The 21,793-nt window shown below is 41.8% G+C and overlaps 1 protein-coding gene across 1 annotated transcript in view; it reads right to left on the bottom strand.

Annotated features, from left to right (window-relative positions):
- Positions 1 to 954, bottom strand: part of ARHGAP22 (Rho GTPase activating protein 22) — a 113,054-nt gene extending 112,100 nt beyond the window's left edge. The window contains exon 1 of the mRNA XM_062496382.1: positions 760 to 954. Within this exon, the coding sequence (XP_062352366.1) occupies positions 760 to 939 (180 nt within the window). The 5' untranslated portion in view covers positions 940 to 954. The remainder of the gene's footprint in view (positions 1 to 759) is intronic.
- Positions 955 to 21,793: the final 20,839 nt, after the last annotated feature.

Raw genomic sequence — 21,793 nt, 5'->3', positions numbered from 1 at the left:
ATGCTACACAGGCTGACTGTCACTCTGTAATGCCTGTACTGACTCATCAGGAGCCAGCAGTACAGGGACATTGTCTGGCTCATTCAATTATGATCCCTCTGTTCAATGACTCTGGTTAAAGGCCTGACAGTCAAAACAATGGCTATGTGAATTATGATGCATAATCTACTACAGTACCTAAGAAAGACCTTAGCTCAAATGCTGTAAGATAATTTTACAGGCATTAGAAAAACATGAACAAGAATTTCTTCATCTCCTCTGTAAGCATTAGCCCATAGCACAATACCCACTCCCTCCCCCCACACTAAAACACATATTCCAGCCCATTCTGAGCATGTAGCAAAACCTGCACACTCCACACACACAGTCCAGCTCTCAGCAGCTGGTTCACCTCATGCTAACAGTGGATTAGTTGGGAGATAACGAGTCCCAGCTGAGCAAGCAAGGTTAATCACCCCTGCCTCAATAATCTGTAACTCCACAGCTCTTCTTGTCAAACTCCAGTCTCAGAGCTGACCATTCTAAGATTTGGAGGTCAGCATGCCCTAGTGGGTAAGTAAACACCTTCTAACCTTTTCCCAAGCTCTACAGCTTGTCTGGTAGTAGAAAATCCTCCCTGCAAAATCTCATGCCTTTGAACCTCCTGAAGTGTGGATGGTTTTGCTGAGGACAGAAAACAACTGAAATGAGCTGTCAATCAAAGCATGACTGATAACACAGAAGTCACAACCCTTAACTCCTACAGCTCTCTAGTCATACCTGAGGTTTAGTTTCCTCTTCATCCTTATAATAGAAGAGCTGATCCCCACGCAGCACAAACCACCGCTGCTGCCAATTCTTCATAATGCTCCTTTGTTTCTTTAGCCAGCCACACTTCAGCACACGTTCTTGAGGATTTGGAGAAGATGGTCTGGAGGGAGGCCCAACCTGTTCACCCATCACCAAACTCCTTGACCGGGCTGAAAAGGCAATTACAGAGTAAGTGAAACAGAGAAATACTAGTAAGAACACTTAGAGGCTAATTAACTGTTCCACATTTTCTTCTCAGATATGGACAGACATGTCTCCTCTTTGAACAGGTACTTGGTTTTCAGAGCGTACGTTCAAGTTCATGACAGTCAAACACAGGATAAGCTAAAGAGACACAACAGCTCCACTGAGGCTTTACTGCTCATATTACCATTCTTTGTGGCAAATAATCTCTGCCTCCCAGCTCTACTGCTGGATGTTCAAACAGGTGGTGAAGGGGCACAAAGAGAAGAAGGAGAGAATATAAAAAAAATATTCTCACTCCACACACTACCAGTTTGGGATGATTAGCCAGGGAGTCTGGCTGCCATAGGAGAGGAAAAAAAAATAAAACTGAGGAAGATGAAAAAAAGAGAATTGTCAATCAAAGTAGTGACTGTGGTCCACGCAAAAGACAGAGATAACACAGCTATCCAAAATTATTAAAGTCATCTCACTCTTCAGGGCATTCTGACACTGAAGCAGAAAAAAATAAAAGATAAAAAAATAGAGGAAAAAACAACATATTAATCTGAAGAAGGGCTTCAGAAACAGAAAAATTAGGAAAAGTTTAAGAAATAGAAAAAAGGTCTATGAATCTTTCTTTCCTGTTCTCTTGCACTAAGAGTAGTAAAGCTTGGGGCATTTAGAACTAGTCTGGAGTAGCAGAAAATTATTATATATTGCAGGCAGCAAGGCAGCCCTCCAGAATAGATACGTTAGGTGACCTCAGAGGTCTTTTCCACCTCTACTTCCCTTGGATTTACAAACTATCTTACTAGTTACTTAGAATAATAATAATAGTTATTTAATATTTCATGCCATTTTTCTTTCATTAGTGCTAATATGATCTTGCTGCTTCCCATTTTCTGCATTCAGCTAACTTAAATCACTATTTATAACTGCCCACTTGGAACAAGGCATGAGTTTACAGGCCAGTACCAGTAAATCTGCATCACTGATGTCTCACATTAACACTGAACTGCTGCAGCTAAAAGCCAGGCAAGCTTCTTATCCAGGTATCCCTGATACACTACAGTTAATTCAAACCATAACAAGAAAGGGCAAGGCAACCCTCTGCCTCTCAGAGTACTGTCTAATTTTGTCTCTTTTGGGTTCAGAGAACTAAACATGGCCTTGATTTACCAGGTGATTGGTTTCTGCTCTTGGTGCCTCACTACACAGTGATGAAACTGCCAGCATTTGCCAAAGAAAGTAAAATAATGTGGATGTCGTGGTGTTTGGGGAATAAAAAAAAGAAGAAAAAAAATAAAATAATCACATTTGCAACATTAAAATTTATCCTATTTCTTCACTTCTATGAAGCAAATAGCAAAATAAGGAGAGGCTGATAATGGACTTAGGTCAGATCTCTAACGAGCCTCCTCAGTGTAATCCAGTGAGGGAATCTGTGTCTGTGATAAAATCTGCTTTGACCTTCCTCGTGGCCTGGCAGCCAGGTCATCATCTTGTGCTTTACAAAGAGCTATAAACCAGCACATCTACAGAGTAAACACTTCCATCAGCAGAGGGCAGATCTGAATGGTATCACATCCTCCCATTATCAAAAAGTCTCAGTGACACAATCTCCACTTCTAGAGTTCTGTATACTTTCTCCTTCCACTCTGTCTTAAGGATCCACTCACCTCTCCTGTAACCATCCAGTAGGCACTCATTCTGACCCCAACAACCCTCCAGTTTTATAGACAGAAAATGGTATCACGTTGTTAAATTTCAGACTCCATGAAAGCCCTGACAGGTAGTACGGAATTCTTCTCCCTTTCTCTAAACTGCTAAGGTAAATCCTTCTGCTCTCATTAAAACTGTATAACAGGTTTTTGTCTTGTGGCTCAATTAAGAGAGATTAGGTTTCAATTTATAACTATTTCAATTTACAACTATGCTGTAAGTTTTTATTTTCACTTTCACTTAAAAATTAATTTAAATTTGAAATGTAAGAAGTGCTGCTGCAGCATCCTAGCTTTTTCAGAATTACTTTTCCTTTAATTTATGTCTAAAATACATTGCTGAATTTAATGTGAGCTAATATATAGCATTAGTCCTACATTAGTAAAATTTACCAGCAACTTTTAGATTTTCCTAAATCACCTGGTGCTCATTCGTTCTGATCATTTTTATATTCCAAAACAGCAGAAAAAAAAATCTTAATACAGAGTTCACTTAAAATCAGGCTTTGGTGTACCAAGGCATATTCTCTAAACTCACTCACTATAGTCTGAGCTCTCTCAGGTGTTTTCATCCCAGTAAATATTAAGAACCACTTTCCCCCTCTCAGCCAACATCCTCAGGCTTTAGTATCAGCCCTCCTGGCAGCACAGCATCCTCTGGCAGATGGTTACAGAGGTACCAAAATACCCAGATCCCTCCCCATCACCACCAGGATGTGGAGGACATTTCACACACAGGCAATAAGAAACTCATATTTAAATCTCTATTGAAGATTCCCTTAGGAATTGAATAAAACTTCGCTGCCTCATCCCAAGCCACATTTTACAACTATGACCAAACTAATCTGTTTCAGACTGTCCAAATTCCAATCCACATTCATGTTACAAATTATGTAACCACAAAAATAAATATTAAAAAAATTGCTTGTATCAAAGGCACTATAATAGTTCCTAGGCAATATCTTGGCTATTAAACTAACCAATTAGTCCAATGATTCCAAAATCCATCTTTCAGTAAGCACCTAAATCATCTCCTTAGCACTCTCCAACTTAAGCATGAAAATCCCATCAGCGCCCGGTTTTCCTGACTTGCATGTAGTTATATACACTCTGTTACTTTACCTCTCCCTTTAAAAAGAAGTCAGTTGTATTTAACTGGAAATTTACCATACATATTGACACAGACCTCACAAAAGACATCAAACATCTTGCATTGACATGTTACCAAATACATTACCTTGTATGCTCCCTCAGTCTCCCTTTGATACTATTTGTACAGCTCACCTAGTAATTATTTATTTTAGTCAAGAGTTAAAGCTTTCATTATCAGTCTCTGGAGAATACATATATTTTTCTTATTTTATTTTATGCAGCACCATGTCTCAGTCAATTGCTATGATTGTTAATTCTTCATGCTGTCTTAGCTTTCCATTTCCTTAGTTTCTGGTTGTGACTGTAATAGTTAATTTCATTAGGGAGATACTTAGCAACTTCATCTGCAAGTCAACAACATGGATCAGATAGAAATTTTTAGAAAGAGGAATTATTTATGGCAATTAGTAGCATCGATGCTTATATTGCATGCTTCACAGAATACAATAATTGCACAGAGGTCAGAAGAAAACTTTTATGGATGAGCACTGCCTGCCTTTAAAGCAGCAGCTATTTCAGATTACTGGGACCAAAATATCTGCTTTTGATAATCTGATGCAGTACATCAAGCCCCTGATTCTTAATGGTAGATATATATTATTTGTGCTTATCTATATAATAGAATTATGGAATCAGCAGAACATAAGGAAGAAACAAATCAATAAATCAGACTCACAACTCAGCAAATACTTCACATGCTCTGGAGTTCTGATCCAGTAATGCATTTTCAGTAACACCACACAGGTTGGTTTCACTCCTCACATTGTCATTAGTTGATTATTGATTTAGTCATGCACCTAAGTTCTGATCAGAAACCAGCGTAGGAAGGATTCCAGCTCTCCCGGGGAAAAGGCTTAGGATTCATTTGCACAGCCTGGCAGTACTGAAATGCCAGGCACATGCCCACACCATTCCCACTCAGAGTCAGGGAAACAAGGCAATTGCAGCACAGCAAGGTGACAACAGACCGGGGAGACTCTCAGGTGGCACTAACGACTCAAGCCATTTTGAGATGGGAAATCATTACCAGAGGCGAGAATCAGAACTGCAGACCTCGAAATGACTCCTATGAGTGGAAGTGACACTGGCACATCGAGGCTCTCATATCTAGATTAAGATAGGAGCAGGAATATGAGCAAAGGCAGTGAAGTTCTGCTCAACATTCACTGTGCAAACGCCTGAGACTACATGAAATAATCTCCCCTTCAAAACACCATACTTGGTTGTCATTCCTCTAATAGTAAAACCAAAGATTATCCTAAGGAGGGGGCGGGTGAAATTGGATGGAGCCACGCTGCCATTTGTTACAGAGGCAGCAATCCCTATCCAGAGGGCCATACAGCCCTACAAGAGCTCCCCTGCTACTCAGACTGCTTCCAAGCAATATCCGCATTCCTGTTTTCTCATCACATCCATTTTCTACCCTGAACATCTACATAACAGAGATAACATCTTCCCTTCCCTATCCAAACCATCCCCCCTTCCTGAGTTCAATCCTGCCTAGTAATATTATATAATCTCTTCTGCTCTCCTTCTCCCACTGCCAGCTCTGAACACCACTAGAGATTTGAGCACTCAGTAAGTACTTACTTAAACCAGACATGGAAATCAATCAAGTCAATACAATTCAATATCAATTAAAGTTGTAATCTTTTGAAATTTCATAGGCAGTTAGCTAAAATCAATATAGTAATTATAATTGATTTTGGCCAACAAACTGTCCTACAATAAAGTCACTTTGCTCCCGTGTTCCTTCAGTCTGATAACAGTGACACTACATATTATTTCTAACGTAGTCCTTGCTTAAACTACTCTCCACAAAGGGAAGTGGCTTCCCATACTATAAACAGCATTCTCAGTTGGTTTATTTAATTCAAATTTGGCCTTATAAAAAGGACTCACTGGGAATGCAGGTAATATAGCTATAAAGAGACACTGAATTTCCTTTCACTGCAATGTAGGCAATAAAATACTTGGTTTGGATTTTTCTGTGTCCATCACAGAAACATATTTATCTTTGAATTTGATTGCTAAGATACCAGAGTCAGCAAGCACAAACAAAACCAAGACACTTCCACAGCACAATCTGAGAATTAAGCATCTTGAAACACTAAAAAAAAAAAGAATTAAAGGCAGAATATTTGAAGTGCTCGGTGACAAGATATTTTTAGGCAACTAGAAGAATATCAGTTATAAGGAGATGGCAAAGGCTTTTAGTTCCCTCAAGACAGAGCAGCAATCTCTGCAGAAACAAAAAAGTGCTGCACAGCCACGTGGCTGCTCACCTTGTGTGATCTAGATAAGAATTGCCACATTCAGAAGCACTGCCATAAGAGCCAGCTTGTGCTCCATCACTTCTACTCAATAAACCTGCACCTGTCTACTCAGAACATTTTATAGAGCAAAGTGATGTGCTCTGTTCTACTTTCTTCCCTTGATTTCTTATTCCTTCAGCCTAAATAAAAACAAGAAAGGAAAAATAAATGGGTCTGGAAACCCTTTTTTTTCCCCCCAAGAAACCTCTTAAATTCATTACACTGGAAGCAGTTCTGTAACCTTACAGTCCAACCAAAGGAAAATTAATGATCTGTGGGAATGATCTGTTTGTATAACTATTTTCTTGTTATTAAGTTCCTTCAAGAAAAACTGCATTCCCTAGGACCACTTCATAAATCAAACATGAACTAGTACAATTTAATATACTGTAGTATAAACCAGTGTAATTTCACAGTCAGACTAGGAATGACTGCGCTTAGAAGTTTGCTATACCTACAGTCTGAAATACCTTTCAGGCCTTAACTGAAGGGCAGAAACTTTAGACATAGATTATTTACCTGTAGGTAAGTACATTCTGTTTAAAAACAAAATCTAAACCCAAGTAAACAAACAAACAAAAAAACCCCAAAAACGCAGACACCAATCACAGCCATAGAGAGCCTTTTGGGCAGAAAAATACCAAAGGGAGGGATGAAGGAAGATCTGAATAGCAAGGCAATTACCAAAAAGCATATTTCAGCCATAGCTGAAGAATCTGAGCCACCCTGAAGGATTCTGACAAGAAAAGATGAATGCCCAAAAAGGAGCCCAAATGGCTTGGGAAACTATACCTGTTCATGAAGGTGAACAGTCTCCAGAACCTACCCTGTCTCCAGAATAGAGTTTCATCTCCTCTCAAAGTCCAAAAGCTGTGGGTTCTGCTTTCAAGATTTCTTTGATATCCCTTTTGCACTGCCAGATTAGCCAGGGATTTTTCACTGGCAAACTGCACGTGCACCAAGGAGCTCTGAAGACCAGCACTAGACTGTATAAATGCTTCCTATCAACATGTTTTAATGGTGAACATGTGACAGTACCTGGCAGAAAGAGAGGCAAGATTTCCTGCCAGTGCACAGGTTAGGCACACCCAAGGAACATTGCTGGAATACATATGACTGCATCTGATACTGAAATCTGTGTAGCCCAACTGTGCCACAAGTTCAGGCACAGCAACACGCACTGAAGGTTGCCTATAGCCTTTTTTAGGGTCATCAGAACTGACCCAGGCCAGTTCAACAAGCTCACAGTATTTCCTGTGTAGAATACATAGAAAAACTATGACTCTGTTCCACCAGTACAACATTTAGGGAACACAGCCAGAAACAACACAAAAATATGTTAGTTCAAGGGAAGTTGCTTCCTGACTGACATGAAGAAATTAATCGTGGACTTCTTTGTGGTGTTCAAGAGCCATGACCTTCTGCCACCTTACAAATGGCATAGTCAGCTCTGTATAAGGCACATTCTAAATCAGAAAAATAATTTTATACTCCAGTGACCTGGGTGATGTGACCATAAAAGACACTTTACTGACCAGAGTTACTTTTAAAAGTATGCAGGTAGTTTATCTAGATGTGGCAGCAGAGGGATAAGACTGAAGAAAGAAAATAATCTGCTTCAATCATAGTTCTCTTTTCCAATGACACACAGTTCAAGGTTTCCATGGGATATACTAACCAAAGGTGATGTCTTTACCACATCAGAGAACACACCTACAGTAGCACAAGCTGATATACATTAATGCAGAACCTTTCTACAGGTTATGGAAAACCCAAGTATACTTGATAATCAATGCAATCTACCCCACAGAATACAAAAAAGAAGAAAAAAAAACCCAACCCAAAACATATATTCAGTGGGACAGATTAATCCTTTTCTCCTGAAGAGCAATTGACATTTATCTTCAAACTATTGCTACAAACTGATGGCATGTTGCACTTCAGGAAAAGTGAAGGATTTTGGCAATCCATTGCTATCATATAGGTAAAGGGGCATTCCTTGGTTGGTTGACATTTCACAGTGGAGACCTTGCAGCTGCTGTCACTATCAGCAAGAAGGCCAGCAGGCCTCAAATCTACAAAATAATTATTTAAATGAATTTAACCTTGCATTTGCAGAAGAATTTGAATTACTGCTTCAGGTTGTAGGAATGTGTGGTGATTTTGACATCTGTCAATGAACAAACTTTAAATACTGCACGTAACCTGCCACCAGCTGTTCTTGAAACTGCCCAGCAAACTCACAGTCATGCCAGTCTTTTCAAACCACTAGCATTAAATTGTGGGTAAGTGCCAAGATGGAAGGATAATGACTTAATTCTTTCTGCTACAACAAACTGACCTACCAATTGACAATCTAGCAAAGTGAACAGCCCATGTCCTTTGTTATTGCAAAACTGGAGTTACAGACCATATTGATTATATAAGAACAAGTACAGAAACTGCTCCCAGCAAAAGACCATATTTTAAAGTCCCTTTATCTGAGATCTCCCATCTGGATCCACTGCAGACTGTTCAGAGGACAGGTCAGCATTTAGGTCAGAGCTATTTGATGTGTTGCTTTAAAGCTCACACACCTGTTGGACACTATGGACCACAAAGTTATCTACCAAACCCAAGCACCAGCTCTCCATTCCCACTGAACCCTGGCACAATCTCTAGAAATCTGTACATCTGGTTGGTCAGAACTGCATATCTGACAAGAGAACTGCACACCCCACACTGCTGAAGGCATCTCTGTTGCTTGTAAAACTCTTGTAATCCCATGGACAGCCACACTGAGCTACAGCTCATCACTGCCAGAAGAAAAATGTCTTACTCCTTTCTTCCTACTTTCCACCTGCCAATACACCCAGCCTTACATTCCTACATTGACAAGGTGAGACCTTTCTACACAAAAAGTTGGAATGGTAGAAAGTTCTAAGATTTTTCCTTCCTGGTATTTTAGTGAGTCAAATCAGGTCAGAAAAGGAAGGCTGAATGAATACCTTGAATTCCCTCTGCAATCAGCAACAGCCCCTTGTAATCCTCCCAATGGCTATGGCTATTAATTTTTAATAATCTTTCAAGTCATAGTAGATTAAGGAACAAACAAAAGAATGCTGACCACAGTAACATTCAGTTTGGAGCTGGGACTATGGCCTGAGCTTGTACAGCACCAAATACTGTGGAGTCCTGACCAAAATTGTAGCTCTCCAGCACTACAGATGCAGCACAGGCATAGGTCCACTGCAGTGTAAAAACTCAGGCTCCTCAGAGGCACTCCATGTGCTTTTGTTAAATACTGTCTATGCCACGCCAAGAACATGGACTGTATTCTTCAGACAGTGACTGCCAGCATCAATGGTTTCTAAAATTGATTTATGAGCACCAAAGACATTTGTCCACCCTGCTTCACAAGATATCACTTTCCAAAATTATTCTGGACTGAAAAAAAAAATAGAATCTAGAGGAGAGAAAACTCTCTCAGGCATTTTGCCAGCAACTGGCTATAAGATGAAGTGATACCAGAACCCAGCCACTTTCAGCAATAAACTTCCCTGAATTCAGCCACATCATTGTATTTCTCTTCATTCAGTCATCCAAAGATCAGGAGGGTATTCATTCCTACCCTACTTTTCAGGGCATTACACTGAACCAAGAGCTCAGTGTGGCTATTTCAACACTGTTGGACCTGTTTATAATGTACAAACAAATTCTGTTTCCTACTGTGTGCAACAGCTAAGTGACTTGCTGCACTGCCAGAGTAGATCTGGGGAACAAAGGCAGAGGAAATATAGGAATTCTTACTCCTACATTAATTCATACTCTGAATCTAAGTATGCAGATTATAGAGCCATAAGTATTTGTGACATCACTAGCTAATAAAGCAGAGGTGGCTCCTCCTAAACTGGAGGTCTGCAAAGGAGTAAGTATTAACCCTGTGCTTACAGTTCTTCCAAAGAGATCATGAGCAACCCAACCCCTACCCATGCCACAGAACCAGTTCTCACTTTAGAAACAATACATGTAGCTTCTTTATAGTTTATTTCTTACACCACGGGTTGTTTTTTTTTTTTAACTTCAATACCAGTTCACAGGAGGACAATCTTAGTGAAGCATAGCAATTCTTAACACCTGCTTTTAAGAGGAAGGATATTACAGGTGACTTTTCAACCACAGCAAAAACCTAGTATCTCCTCTCTTTAGAGGAGATCTTCATAGAGACTAATTTACAACTGGTTGAGCACAAAGGATGCACAGAAAAGCTCTGTGGAAGGAATACATGTTAGAAATACTGTCAGCAGGGACTTCCCTCCCCCATGTTAGTTTAAATACTTAAATATGTGCAGGCCTGGGCGGAATCTAGGCACAGATCCTTTCCTCTTCCAGCTCAGCACATAGCACACACTCCAGCCTCATGATGGAGTTTCCCTTTCCCATCAGTTAGCCCTTAATCTTGCATCAAACTACCCCTGCCCATACCTCAGGGAGATGAAGAAAACAAATTAAGTTGTTTATCCTGCTGTGCTTGCCATCATTTACCATAAGTGTAAGAAGAAAACTATCAAGGAAAGAAATTCTGGTAGTAATCTTACAATGAAGAGTAATACATTTATACAGGCAGTGAAAGTGCAGGTGACTCAGGAGAGAGGTGCTAGCATTTGTAGTCCTTCCACTGTGCTATTTACAGACTGCCAGTTTCACCCTGTACTCCCTCAGTGATGTTCTATTAGTAATTAGAGAGCCTATGGCTTTGTGATTTTTTAATATTTAATTCCCTCCCTACAAGTGCTCTCCCCAGCAGTCCAGTTGCCCTTAGAGTTGAATTACTGTTTTTTCTCAACGCCCCTTTCCTTCCCCAGGAGGTGAGGCTATGGTTCCTTTTTTTCAAATTCAGATTGCCTGTGCTTAATAAGCTAATTTGCCTGCCTACAAACTTTTCAGGGCTTTTTCTAAGGAGAATGATTGCCTGCCTAAGCCTTCAGGCAGGGACAGAAAGCAGCTATTGTCAAGAGCAACAATTACTCCAGCACACCCCATGAATCCAATTGGAGAAGGGTATCTCCACAGAGATGTGAGGATTACACTTTTGAACAGCTCATGTCCTCCCTCCTTCATGGGACATGCCACAAAGCAAGAGTGAGAAAGTGAACCTGTCCCAGGAGGAACCCTACAAACATCACTTTCTTGACTCTGTCTCTGTATGCACACTGCCACTGAATCAGGACAAAAGAAAAACAAAAAGAAAAAATTAGACCCCAGAGCTTGTAACACAGCTCGTTGCCACACACCCCTGCAGCAGAGCAGCACAGTGCTCAGAGCCTGACCCTGTACCAAGGAACAAAGGTACCTCCATGCTTCATTCCCCTCCCTAGGGCTGCACACAGTGAGAAGGGACCCTTGCAGTTTACTTGTCCCCTGCTTTACCCCTTAATCTGGTCCTATCTCTCACAGCACCTTCAGGGCAGTTAATCCAAGACTGCACCAAGTCCAGCCCAATGCCTCCCTCCACAGCCCCTGTACCCCTGCCTTAGGATTTTAACTCAGCAGTTTCATCTCATGATCCTCCACAGCAACCTCACAAAACCCAGGCTCATGCTGCAGGCGGCCCTACCACCACCTCCTGCTGCTCCCCAGTGTCTCAGAGATGTATTCCTCCACCACACAGAGCTACAAACCAAATTAAGCTTACTAGCACCTCATCCTCACCTTTTACCCACATACCTTTGCAGAGAAGAGCTCCCAAGCTTGCCTCTTATGCCTTGCAGAATCGCTGTAAGGATGACAATCATCCTGTAAGGATGTGGGGTAGTGACCTGCCCCCTCACAGGTGGGCTCCTCATTAATGGGGGCTCCTCATTAATGGGGGCTCCTCTCTGCCAGCTGCACAAGTCACTCGGATTGCTCCCACCCTGGAGCCTCGTGTGCTTCCAGCAATGTTGGTGGGCTCTGAAGGCTGGAGGAAGTGTTTGGAGGAGTTCACAGCTTCAGGACTGTTTACCTTGGTTCCAGGAGTAAGAAACTGGGCGTTACCATTTGCCTGCTAGGCTGGAGGTGCCAAGGTGCTGGGCTCCTACGTGTTCTGGGATAGCTGTGTACAGCACCAGCCCCTCAAACCAGAGCTGAGGCTGCAGGGGCTAAGCTGGCATTTGGTGAGGGGCACTAGACACATGACAGCTCCCCTTTTCCATCCTTCACTGGCTGGTGAAAAGGTGGCTCTTCACACAGCATCAGGGAAATGGCTCTGTTCTACTACAGGCAGGTGAAGGATACCAGCACACTTGCATCACCCTAACCAACCAAGATATCTCGCATCACTTTTTCCAGACTCTAAATTTTAATTAATACAGACCAAAACAAAGTTTTATTATTCTGACTGTAAGGAAAATCTCCAACATGCTACATGTGTGAGCACATCACAAACAGAAATAATAGGTCAGAGTGTCACCCAAAAATATGAAGTCCTAGTAAGGGGAGATAGGTTATCATTAGTGCCTCTACAGCTGAGACAGACTGTGCTGAAGATAGGAATACTGTAAATTATATATCATGGCAGCAGGCTAACTCTCTTTCTATAGAGGGCAATCACATCACTCATTAAAACACAAATGGATGACCCTGTAGTCAGTCCAGCTTCCATTTTGTACCACATTTAAATGAAATGGGCTGGCAACCTTTTGGGGACTTTTCAAGCCAAGGATCAAATACTCTGTTTTTCTTTTTTTAATCTCTTAAAAACAATGAAATAAAAATGCATTCCTTGAGACTGAAGGATGTAGTCTGAAAACTGTCTTCTCTCCAATCTATACAGGAACTTCTCTTGCCTCCACTGTGCAAGGCTATATATTTGTGTCCTATCACATAAGAAGAATGTGAAAATAGATGTTTTCCATTGAAGTCACTTATTTTGGGATCCTGGATTCCACCAATTGCTGCACATGAACCCCTATAGATGAAAAAGTAATGCAAAATCCATTCAGACCTAGCCAGAATGAATGATTTACCAGAAGGCACGTTTATGCACATTAAGATTTTCCATCTGTTACACCTTCCTAGATCTCATGAAAAGAACATGTACCTCTGAACACATATTTTGGAGTTACAGATGTGATGTTGCTGGTGGAACAGCAAGGACTGCCTTATACTTGATAGTTACTTACAGTAAGGCAAATTATCTTTGTTCTCTACTCTCCCTTTCACAGACATTAGGAACTACACCCTGGATGTCAGGCTCAAGTCCAGACCATGCATTTTCAAAAGCTTGAATGCCTTTAAACCCAGGAGCTTTCTTAAGGGCAAACTACAAGTTGAACAAAAATGACAGCATCACCATCACAATTCAGTGTTTGAAGGTACATTCTCAGCAGAGAATTTAAAATAAAAAAGAAGTTGATGAAGCACTCCTGTTTGCACAAATAGAGAGAGCCTGAAGCAAAGAGCTAGCTAGCCACACACACACACAGGTGTCTGAACCTCAAGAACTGTGCAAATACATGAACTTCTCTAGATTCAGCCACATTGCTGCCTTCTGTCATACTCAAAACCACAGGCTGTACCCTGAGTATCCCTCCTTCCCCCTTCTCTTCAATCTGTCTGCTCAGAGAAATCACATTGCCTCCCTTCCACAACTAAGTCCTCAATGGCAGAGCTAGCAGGTACTACTCTGAAAAGTCAGCTAAACTCATGCAGCAGATCAACTGTCCTTGTTGATGCTCGCTGCACACACAACATTCTCACAGCCCTCGGAATACTTTGTTTGTCCACGGTTAATCACCTGAATCTTTATTAGCAATCCCAACTGAGACTCCAGGGAGCATGAACTGCCATTTCCTATTCAGCTGTCTTGCAAGGTGGGACACTTACCTTGAAGAAGTGCTCAGTGTCTCCAGCATGGTCTGTTTACAGTTCCTGTGAACAAGAGCTAGGTCCTACTTGGTAAGCTTTGCAAGAGGTTACCAGTGCTTTACCACAGCATTGCAAAAGTAAGAAAATGCCTGAAGTTTCCAAATCCAGCATCCCAGCTTTTCTCATGAGTTCTAAATTCATTCAGAAATAAACTTACCTACTCACAGTTAATGAACCAAACAGAACAAACCCAGAGAGAATGGCATATACTGCTATAAATTGAAACTGAATCACAAAGGTACACTATACTTTGGCCCCTAAGTATCAGTAGCCCCTAGGTATCTAGAATGCCTGTTCCATAACTAGACTTCAAAATATATTAATACACAAATTAATCTCTTCCAGGTGATTTGAAAGGAGTGGAAGAATGGCAGGCATGACATAGCCTTCCTGTATGACCCTAGTAGCATCATCTAGCTTGTCTCATCAGAGCTGTAATAGCTATCAGGAATGCTGGATAACACACGTATTATAAGACTCCCTTAGAAGGAGGATGGCAAAGAGACAGCATCTACAAAAGACTTGCTAAACTTCTACAACATTTGTAACTAAAAAATAAGTTCTTATGATTTTACTGTGTGCACAGCAGTACATATCTGATTCTGACACCTCCAGATGGCAGGAAGATTCTTCTTTCCAAGATGCTAATAGCTATTTAATGGGCTATTGGTATTTTAAGGACTGTTCATCATGTAATACAGCTTTCAATTTATGATGCAGTGACATTTGGCTGAAAGTACCTGTCTTGGAATCACAGTAGCTAGAACCAGTGATACTTTTCCTATCTGGCAATACTGGAATGGCTGAAGAAAACCCTTATCTTTACATACTCTTCTGACTGTGTTTGCTTTAGCTCCTAAATGACATTAATCTAATCTGTTTCCAATGGGCAGGAAGATATCCCTCTGACACTGTCATTAGTTTGTGAGTGGCAATGACGATTTCCAAATGTCGAACGAGTAGCTGGTTGCCCCTGAAGATCACCGAATGCATCCCCTGCCAGAGCATCTCTTCCAGGTGACCTGGCATTGAGACAGCAGCTGTGCCCAGCCCCAGCTCTCTGCTTTACAAACATGGCACACTACACCTCGCAGTTCCGAATGACTGCTCAAAGCATCTGTTGCAAACCCAAGGCAGGTTTTCCTTCCTTTCTTTTGTCTTGCCCACAGCTCACAGAACGAATATCTCCACCTCCTGCATCCAGCCCTGCAAGGAAAATGTGCTACAGCAAACTGCTTCTCCAAGACGCTGCAGGTAAACTAGACACCTGTCTCCAGCCGTTATAATGAATTCGGCGTTAGAAACCCAGCATTAGCAACCAGTGCAGAGGTGAAAAGGCTATGACGAGTCCCAGGACAGAGTACCTTATTTATTTATTTATTTATTTATTTTTCCCTGCTGCTCAGCCCAGACATTGCAGACCACGCCGGTGAACACCAGCGCAGATTTCCTCCCGCTAGGCTCCATTCTCCCCGAGCAGTCACTCCTCTGCCCTCCCAGGGCTGGCTCCGGCCAGCGGGGCAGCGGCCACCGCAGCCGGGCTGGGGACGCTCCGCGGGCAGCGCTGCAGGCTGGCCGCCACCCCGCCAAGTGTCCCCGTGCCAGCAGCCGCTCTCCGTCCCCACCCGAGAGGGGCACGGCTCACTCACCTCTCCTGGCCTGCCTGATCTTGGGGCTCAGCATGCTCCCGGCTGGGCGCTGCCCGCAGCCTCAGCGCCCGGCCCCGGCCGCCGCCCCGCGCATCACCGCTCCGGCCCCGGCTCGGGGGCGACGCTTCACGCGGGGCTGAATAAACCCCGATGCATTATTTATCCGGCCTCGAATTAATTCCCATCCAAAGCAGGCGGTAAGTGTCTCGGCAATTACTGGCGGTGATCAGCAGCGCGCAGACACGAGGGCTGGCCGCGGCTGCCGCCGCTAATTGGCCGTGTGATCAATGTGCCGCTCGCAGGGAGCCGCGCTCGCCCCGCTCCCGGCCTGCGGCTGCCTCCGGGCCGGGCGCTCAACAGATGCTTTGGCTCGACAAGCGTCAGTCAGGAGCTGAGCCTGAAGAAATAGCGAGTGCGCCGGTGCCCAGGGCGGCGGCGTGCTGGGACACCTGCTGTGCCCTGCGTCCCTCCGGGGAGGCATCCCGGGGAGAGCGGGGAACCCACTGCTCTCTGCGAGAGAGAAAAATACCTCTAGCCTGCGCTGACAGACTCGCAGGATAAGCACGAGGAAATGTCTTCACCACGTTTTACATTACATTACATTTTAGCCCCCATAATTTTTAATTGTAGTGTTTGCTAAGCTCACCCTCACCCCTCCCCGGGAGGGAGGCAAGTCTGCAGTTCTGCAATCAGTAATGAAGAGGAGAAAAGACAAATTGTTTGTTGGAATCGATAAAAACTATTAAATAGTATCTATAAAATACAAATAGATAATTGGATGATAATTGCATCTGAGTAATGGATGTATCCTGACCCTGGACTGTTTGTAGCTCCATCCACCTAGCAGTTCCTTCTGTGAGTGCCAAAAAGGTGTGAATACTTTTCTAGCAGTGTACATGCCCTGTAGTATCACCCTGCAGGTTTGTATTGCTGAGCTGTACTGACAAAAGGCATCTGAGATTGGCAGTTTTCTCCTCTTCCAAAATCTGTCGTATCTTGGCTATTGAATGCTGGATATCAAGCTGTATCTCCAACACTGAAGAGGTTCTCTGGCTCTTTACAGAAGTTGTACTTCTCAATGTGCGACTGCAGCAATGGCTAAGATGTTTTGGACCTTTGTCTACTGGTAAAACCAGCAGTTTATAAGTGATTGTAAATCTCTGAGGTCATGGTGGCGTGAACTCCAACTTACACACCTGTAAGCAAGGATAGAAGTGGGGTCTGAACTACTGTTGCAGTTCTGAACACACAAGCTCCTGCAGTTATCTCCCCACTAAACATCTGTTTTAGCTAGGTTTCAGCACAATGAAGAATAGCTAACTGCTGGTCCCTTGGCCAGCAAACTTAGCAATCATCCTGAAACTGTGGATAAGCAGAAGGAGCATCAGGAGAAAGGTACTACATTCCTGCATTTCTGTCCAGCCTGAGACCATGGATCAAAAAGTCATTCCGACCAGCCATTTAATAGAACTCTTTTTCCCTGTTTATGCATATTATTTTGCAGTTTGAACAGGAAGTCAAAAGGTGTGTACAGTAAACATGACAAGGGATAAAACTGACTGAACTTTTAGCCTCATGGGAAGCAGAGCTCTTCATCCTGTTAAGTCACTTCCCATGAAAACTTGATTTCCCCTCTGGGAAAAAAAATTATAGAACGTGACTTATATAAATAATTATTATGTGTATGACTAAAATTGAAACATTCAAGCCAAGTTCTACACCAAATGCTAACTTCCAAGTTTTTCTTGTTAAACAAAAAATATGCGGTGCAAATAGAAACATTCAAGTTGACTCTGTTTTGCTTTGACTTAAAAATTTTCAGCCCTTCTTAAAGCAATTTTAAAAGTATAAGCGTAACTTTAATGTTTTGGGTTTTTTTTTTAAGACTGGGAAAGTGTGTGGGGGGGAGGGCTGGGTTTTTTTCCCCTGATTTAGGAGACAATCACCTCCAACAAATGGTTCTACACTAGTTGCAATACTTTGGTCTGAAAACTTAGATAAGCTGTTCCTCAAAGAAACACTAAGAGTAGATCCAGTAGGAAGGTAGCACAAGTTTCTAGAAGGAACCAGACACTATGGGAATGTTTAATTCCTAAAGCTTCTATACTGAACTGCCTTAACTAAGGAAGATATTTGGGGCAAGCTATCTCATTGTTTTGTATTTTACCTTAATTCTCCTGTGTGAGTTTAACAGCTCCTATCCCTCCCAGAAGCAGAGACATTCCTCCATGTAAGCACACTCTACAAAGATGGGAAAAACCTGTGTAGTGATCCTGAAGTGCATTAATAGCCTTAATGGCCCTACCGTGGTGACCTCACATGGTCACTATCCACAGCCTCTGCCCACAGGTCCAGGATCTTTATTTAATCCCAGGCTTGGGCTTCATATCCAGTTTAAACTATCTAGTAGGAGCATTAGTTGTCAGCATACCTGTAGTGATGTATGATGAATTGGGGTTATGCTCTATAGAGCTAGGTCTTACATCTCCCTCAATACTGTGGCTCTACCTAGTCATTGGAAGATTGTGTCTGGTATTGTAAATCTTTACATAATTCTCATTCTTAGCTGTGGGGTGTTTTCCTAGCTTGACCCTAGACCTGTTTCTAGATCATCATGAATGTGTTTGATGTGCTTGAGTTCTGATTGAACCTGGGCATTTTTGAATCCTTCCTCCTGACTTCATTGGAGTACCATGGGGACTATGGCCTGCCCTGCTGTGCTCTCCCTCTCTTTTCCTTAGGGAGAAAAGGGGATTTGTTGGTCATTCTGTTCCAGAGCTGGGCTCTAAGGGTTGTCCTATGTAGCAGGCTTCTCAGAGTGACTTAGGAATCTTCTAAGCTGTAGGAAATAAGGATTTTATGACTGATCTGAGTTGAGAGGGGCATCCTGATGGCTTGAGATACCAGAGTGACAATGTGTACCAGTTGTTGCAAACAACTGCTCTCATTATTATATCCCTCTGCTTGGTCAAATCCAGAATGAAAGCCTATTGTAGAGCGCTATGCATCTAGTAGGCTAGAAAATAGAAATCACTTGACTAACCATATACTGGAGAAGTATTGCTATGTGACTCATGTGGATCTAAAAATAGATGTGTACATTAATTATCTGCTGCCTTTTTGGAATGTGGAAAAACTCTTCTGTCTATCATAAGTGTTCCCCATTGATGGTTAAGCACCAAAATGAAGGCAGGTGATGTGACCTAGGGATTAGAAAGCTTAGGGAGAGTGAAGAGATGGGGTCTCTTGTCTTAATGACAGCTGATTTCCCATGGCTACAAGCAAGATATTAAATCCCAGGTCATGTCCGTATTAATGTAGTGTTTTGAGGTCTGGGATTGGGAAGTGCTATGTAACTGCAGAGGATGATAAGAAGTTTCTGCAGCAGGGACACTCACAGAAGATATGATTCATGTGTTGGCGCCAAGGCTGATGACTGGAGGCTATGAAACACGGCGGGTGCTTGAGACGGAAGCGTGCGTGGGCCAGCGGAGCTGCTGAGGCTGTTGTGAGGAGGATTGAATGGATCTCTGTTTCCCCAGGCTGCACACACAGCATGCTGTCACCTACCAATTATCACACGGTATATCCTTTTTTCCTCCTCCTCATCTTCTGCTTCCATCTGCAGGCCAAGGACTTGCTGTAACTAGCTGACTGATAACATTTTATTTGCTCATCGGCATGATGCACCTGGATCAAAGCCCAAGATCAAATCACCCTGGACCTTGGCCCCACTGAATTTCAGATCCAATTTATTTAGACTGTAACCAAAATTTCAATCTGTTCTAATATGTTATAAAATGGAGTTTATGGAAAAGGGTCCAGAGAAACGAGGGAAGATCATGGTGTGCATTTTGAGATCAAGAACTGCAGCAACATTTCTTATGTAAGGCAAGTTTGAATTGTTATGTATTCAGGAACTGTGAAATTCTGCTGAAGAACCTTGTCCATAAATTAACAATATTCAAATATCTAATGACCAGAAGGAATTTCAATTTTATATAACCCTTGCCTGCAGGCTAAGTGATCACTGCTTGAAACCTCTTGATGCAGATGCTGATGATGCCAGCTGGTTTTCCAGGTGAAAAAGTCTACTGCTTTTTTAGCAGTAATCAATGATTTTACTGGCAGTCTTAGGACTTGTAGCAAGAAACACTCAAACCATGAAGAGAGAATTTTCCTGTTCTTCAGAGATGGCCTCTCTAGTACCAAATAAATTGAAGATGCAGAATGGAGAAAGCTGTGTAGATGTTCTAGAGCAGCTCTGGAAACAACAGGAAGTTCAAAGATGTCTTTGAGGAAAACAAGGTAATTCAGGAAAAACTTTAGTTCACAGATTACTTAATGCCAAGGGACAAAGAATGGAACAATTTCTTTAGGTTTGGCTGGAAAGTAAGAAAATGTATAAGCCTAATGACATCTTGGGCTTCCCAGGGGTAATGGTTACTGCAGGAGGCAGTGAATGTGCCAAACACACTGTGACTGCTAGGAAAGGACAGAGCTGTGATCTTACAGAATTTCATTCAGGAGTGAGGGGCAAGGGAGAGACTAAAGAAGAATAATTTTTAATGTTTTTCAGAGTGAAACTAGGGAATTTCTGGGTGTCTTTATTATCCTTTGACAGCCAATGTTCCTTCCCATCTCGTCATGTTCCACAAATAGTAATTAATCTTTGTGAGTAATTAATCTTTGATTTCAGGATGTAAGAGTGACTCTCTAGAGAGCAACTGTAGCTTGAGAGAAACCTGTAACACAGCTGCCTTGGACTTCAGTGGGACAAGAAACTACCCTGCAGAGAAACTCCTGGCACACACTGATTTTTTCTCCTCTGCAGTGGTGAACATATTCCAAGTGTACCTATACCTGCAAGAATTCACCTACTGCTATTGGAAATACCTTAAAGTAATCCAATTTTTTTTTCAAAATAGTACCTTGTAAGTAAGAAAAATAGATATTTTAAATTAGTGGCCTGCAAAAACACATTGAGCATTGTATGCTATTTTTCATAATAGATTAAAAAAAGCATGACTTGGATTTCTTTCCCTTTTTTTTTGTTTATACTTGACAAACATCAGAGATGTTGATGTGCCCTTTCTGATTTTGCTATAAATGGTGACCTCTGACCATGTCAAGGTGCACTATTCTAAGGAGAAGCAAAACCTTTGACAGAAATTTTCAACCTTTGAGAACCTATTAGGCAGTGCAATTGAAGAGATGGTAAAAAAAAGATAAGCAATTCTGAATTATCTGATAAAGAGTTCCAAATGTATTTTGTGATGCACCTTCATATATTACAGGAAAGCAAGACTTAGATTATGAATGCAAGGACTTTCTTAAGAGCAGTGAGTGTCTTATAAATCCAGATATTCAAGATTTCATAGATAGGGACACAAACTATATTCCTAGTTTTAATTTTTTTTTTCTGTTTTGTCTTTGTGATATTATCCTTATTATACCAGGATCAGAAATAATGTCCTCTTTAGTACTAAAAATTCCTGCTGTTTCCACATTCCTAAACATGTCTGCAAGCAAAGTTTCCTTTGGTAATGAAGATGAACATAAGGATACTGAGACAGGTTGACTCCAAGTATTGCATCACATTTGCTTTTCACAGGATAAGGAGATAAATCTGGAATGGATACTAGTTTACAATGACACTACAACACATTGTGTCTCACAGCCAGATAAAATAGAGTTAACACAATTAAGGTAAACCGAAATAAATATTTCCCAAAGTATATTTGGTTTGATATATGTTTCACATCTGAAGAAGGACTACTCAGACTATTGAGGACTAGGGCACCTCTCCTGCAAGGAAGAGTTGAGGGAAACAGACTTGCTTAATCTGGCAAAAAGGCTAATGGAGGAATATAATATCAACCCACAAGTAGTTAAAGGACATTTTCAGAGTATAAAATCAAACACTTGGTAGTACAGATGCTAAAACACAAAACGTCCCCCAAGTCTGGACCTTAGAAACTCAGACTGAAGCCCAGAAAAACTTTTTTGACCAGGAGGATGATGATGCAGCACTCAGATACCTGCAGAGCAGGGGAGATGTCAGCCTTTAGAGGTTTTTAAGATGATTAGACTA

This window comes from Cinclus cinclus, chromosome 7, assembly GCF_963662255.1.
Source record: "Cinclus cinclus chromosome 7, bCinCin1.1, whole genome shotgun sequence".
NCBI classification, from domain to species: Eukaryota; Metazoa; Chordata; class Aves; order Passeriformes; family Cinclidae; genus Cinclus; species Cinclus cinclus.
This window is presented reverse-complemented; position numbering and strand designations above follow the sequence as displayed.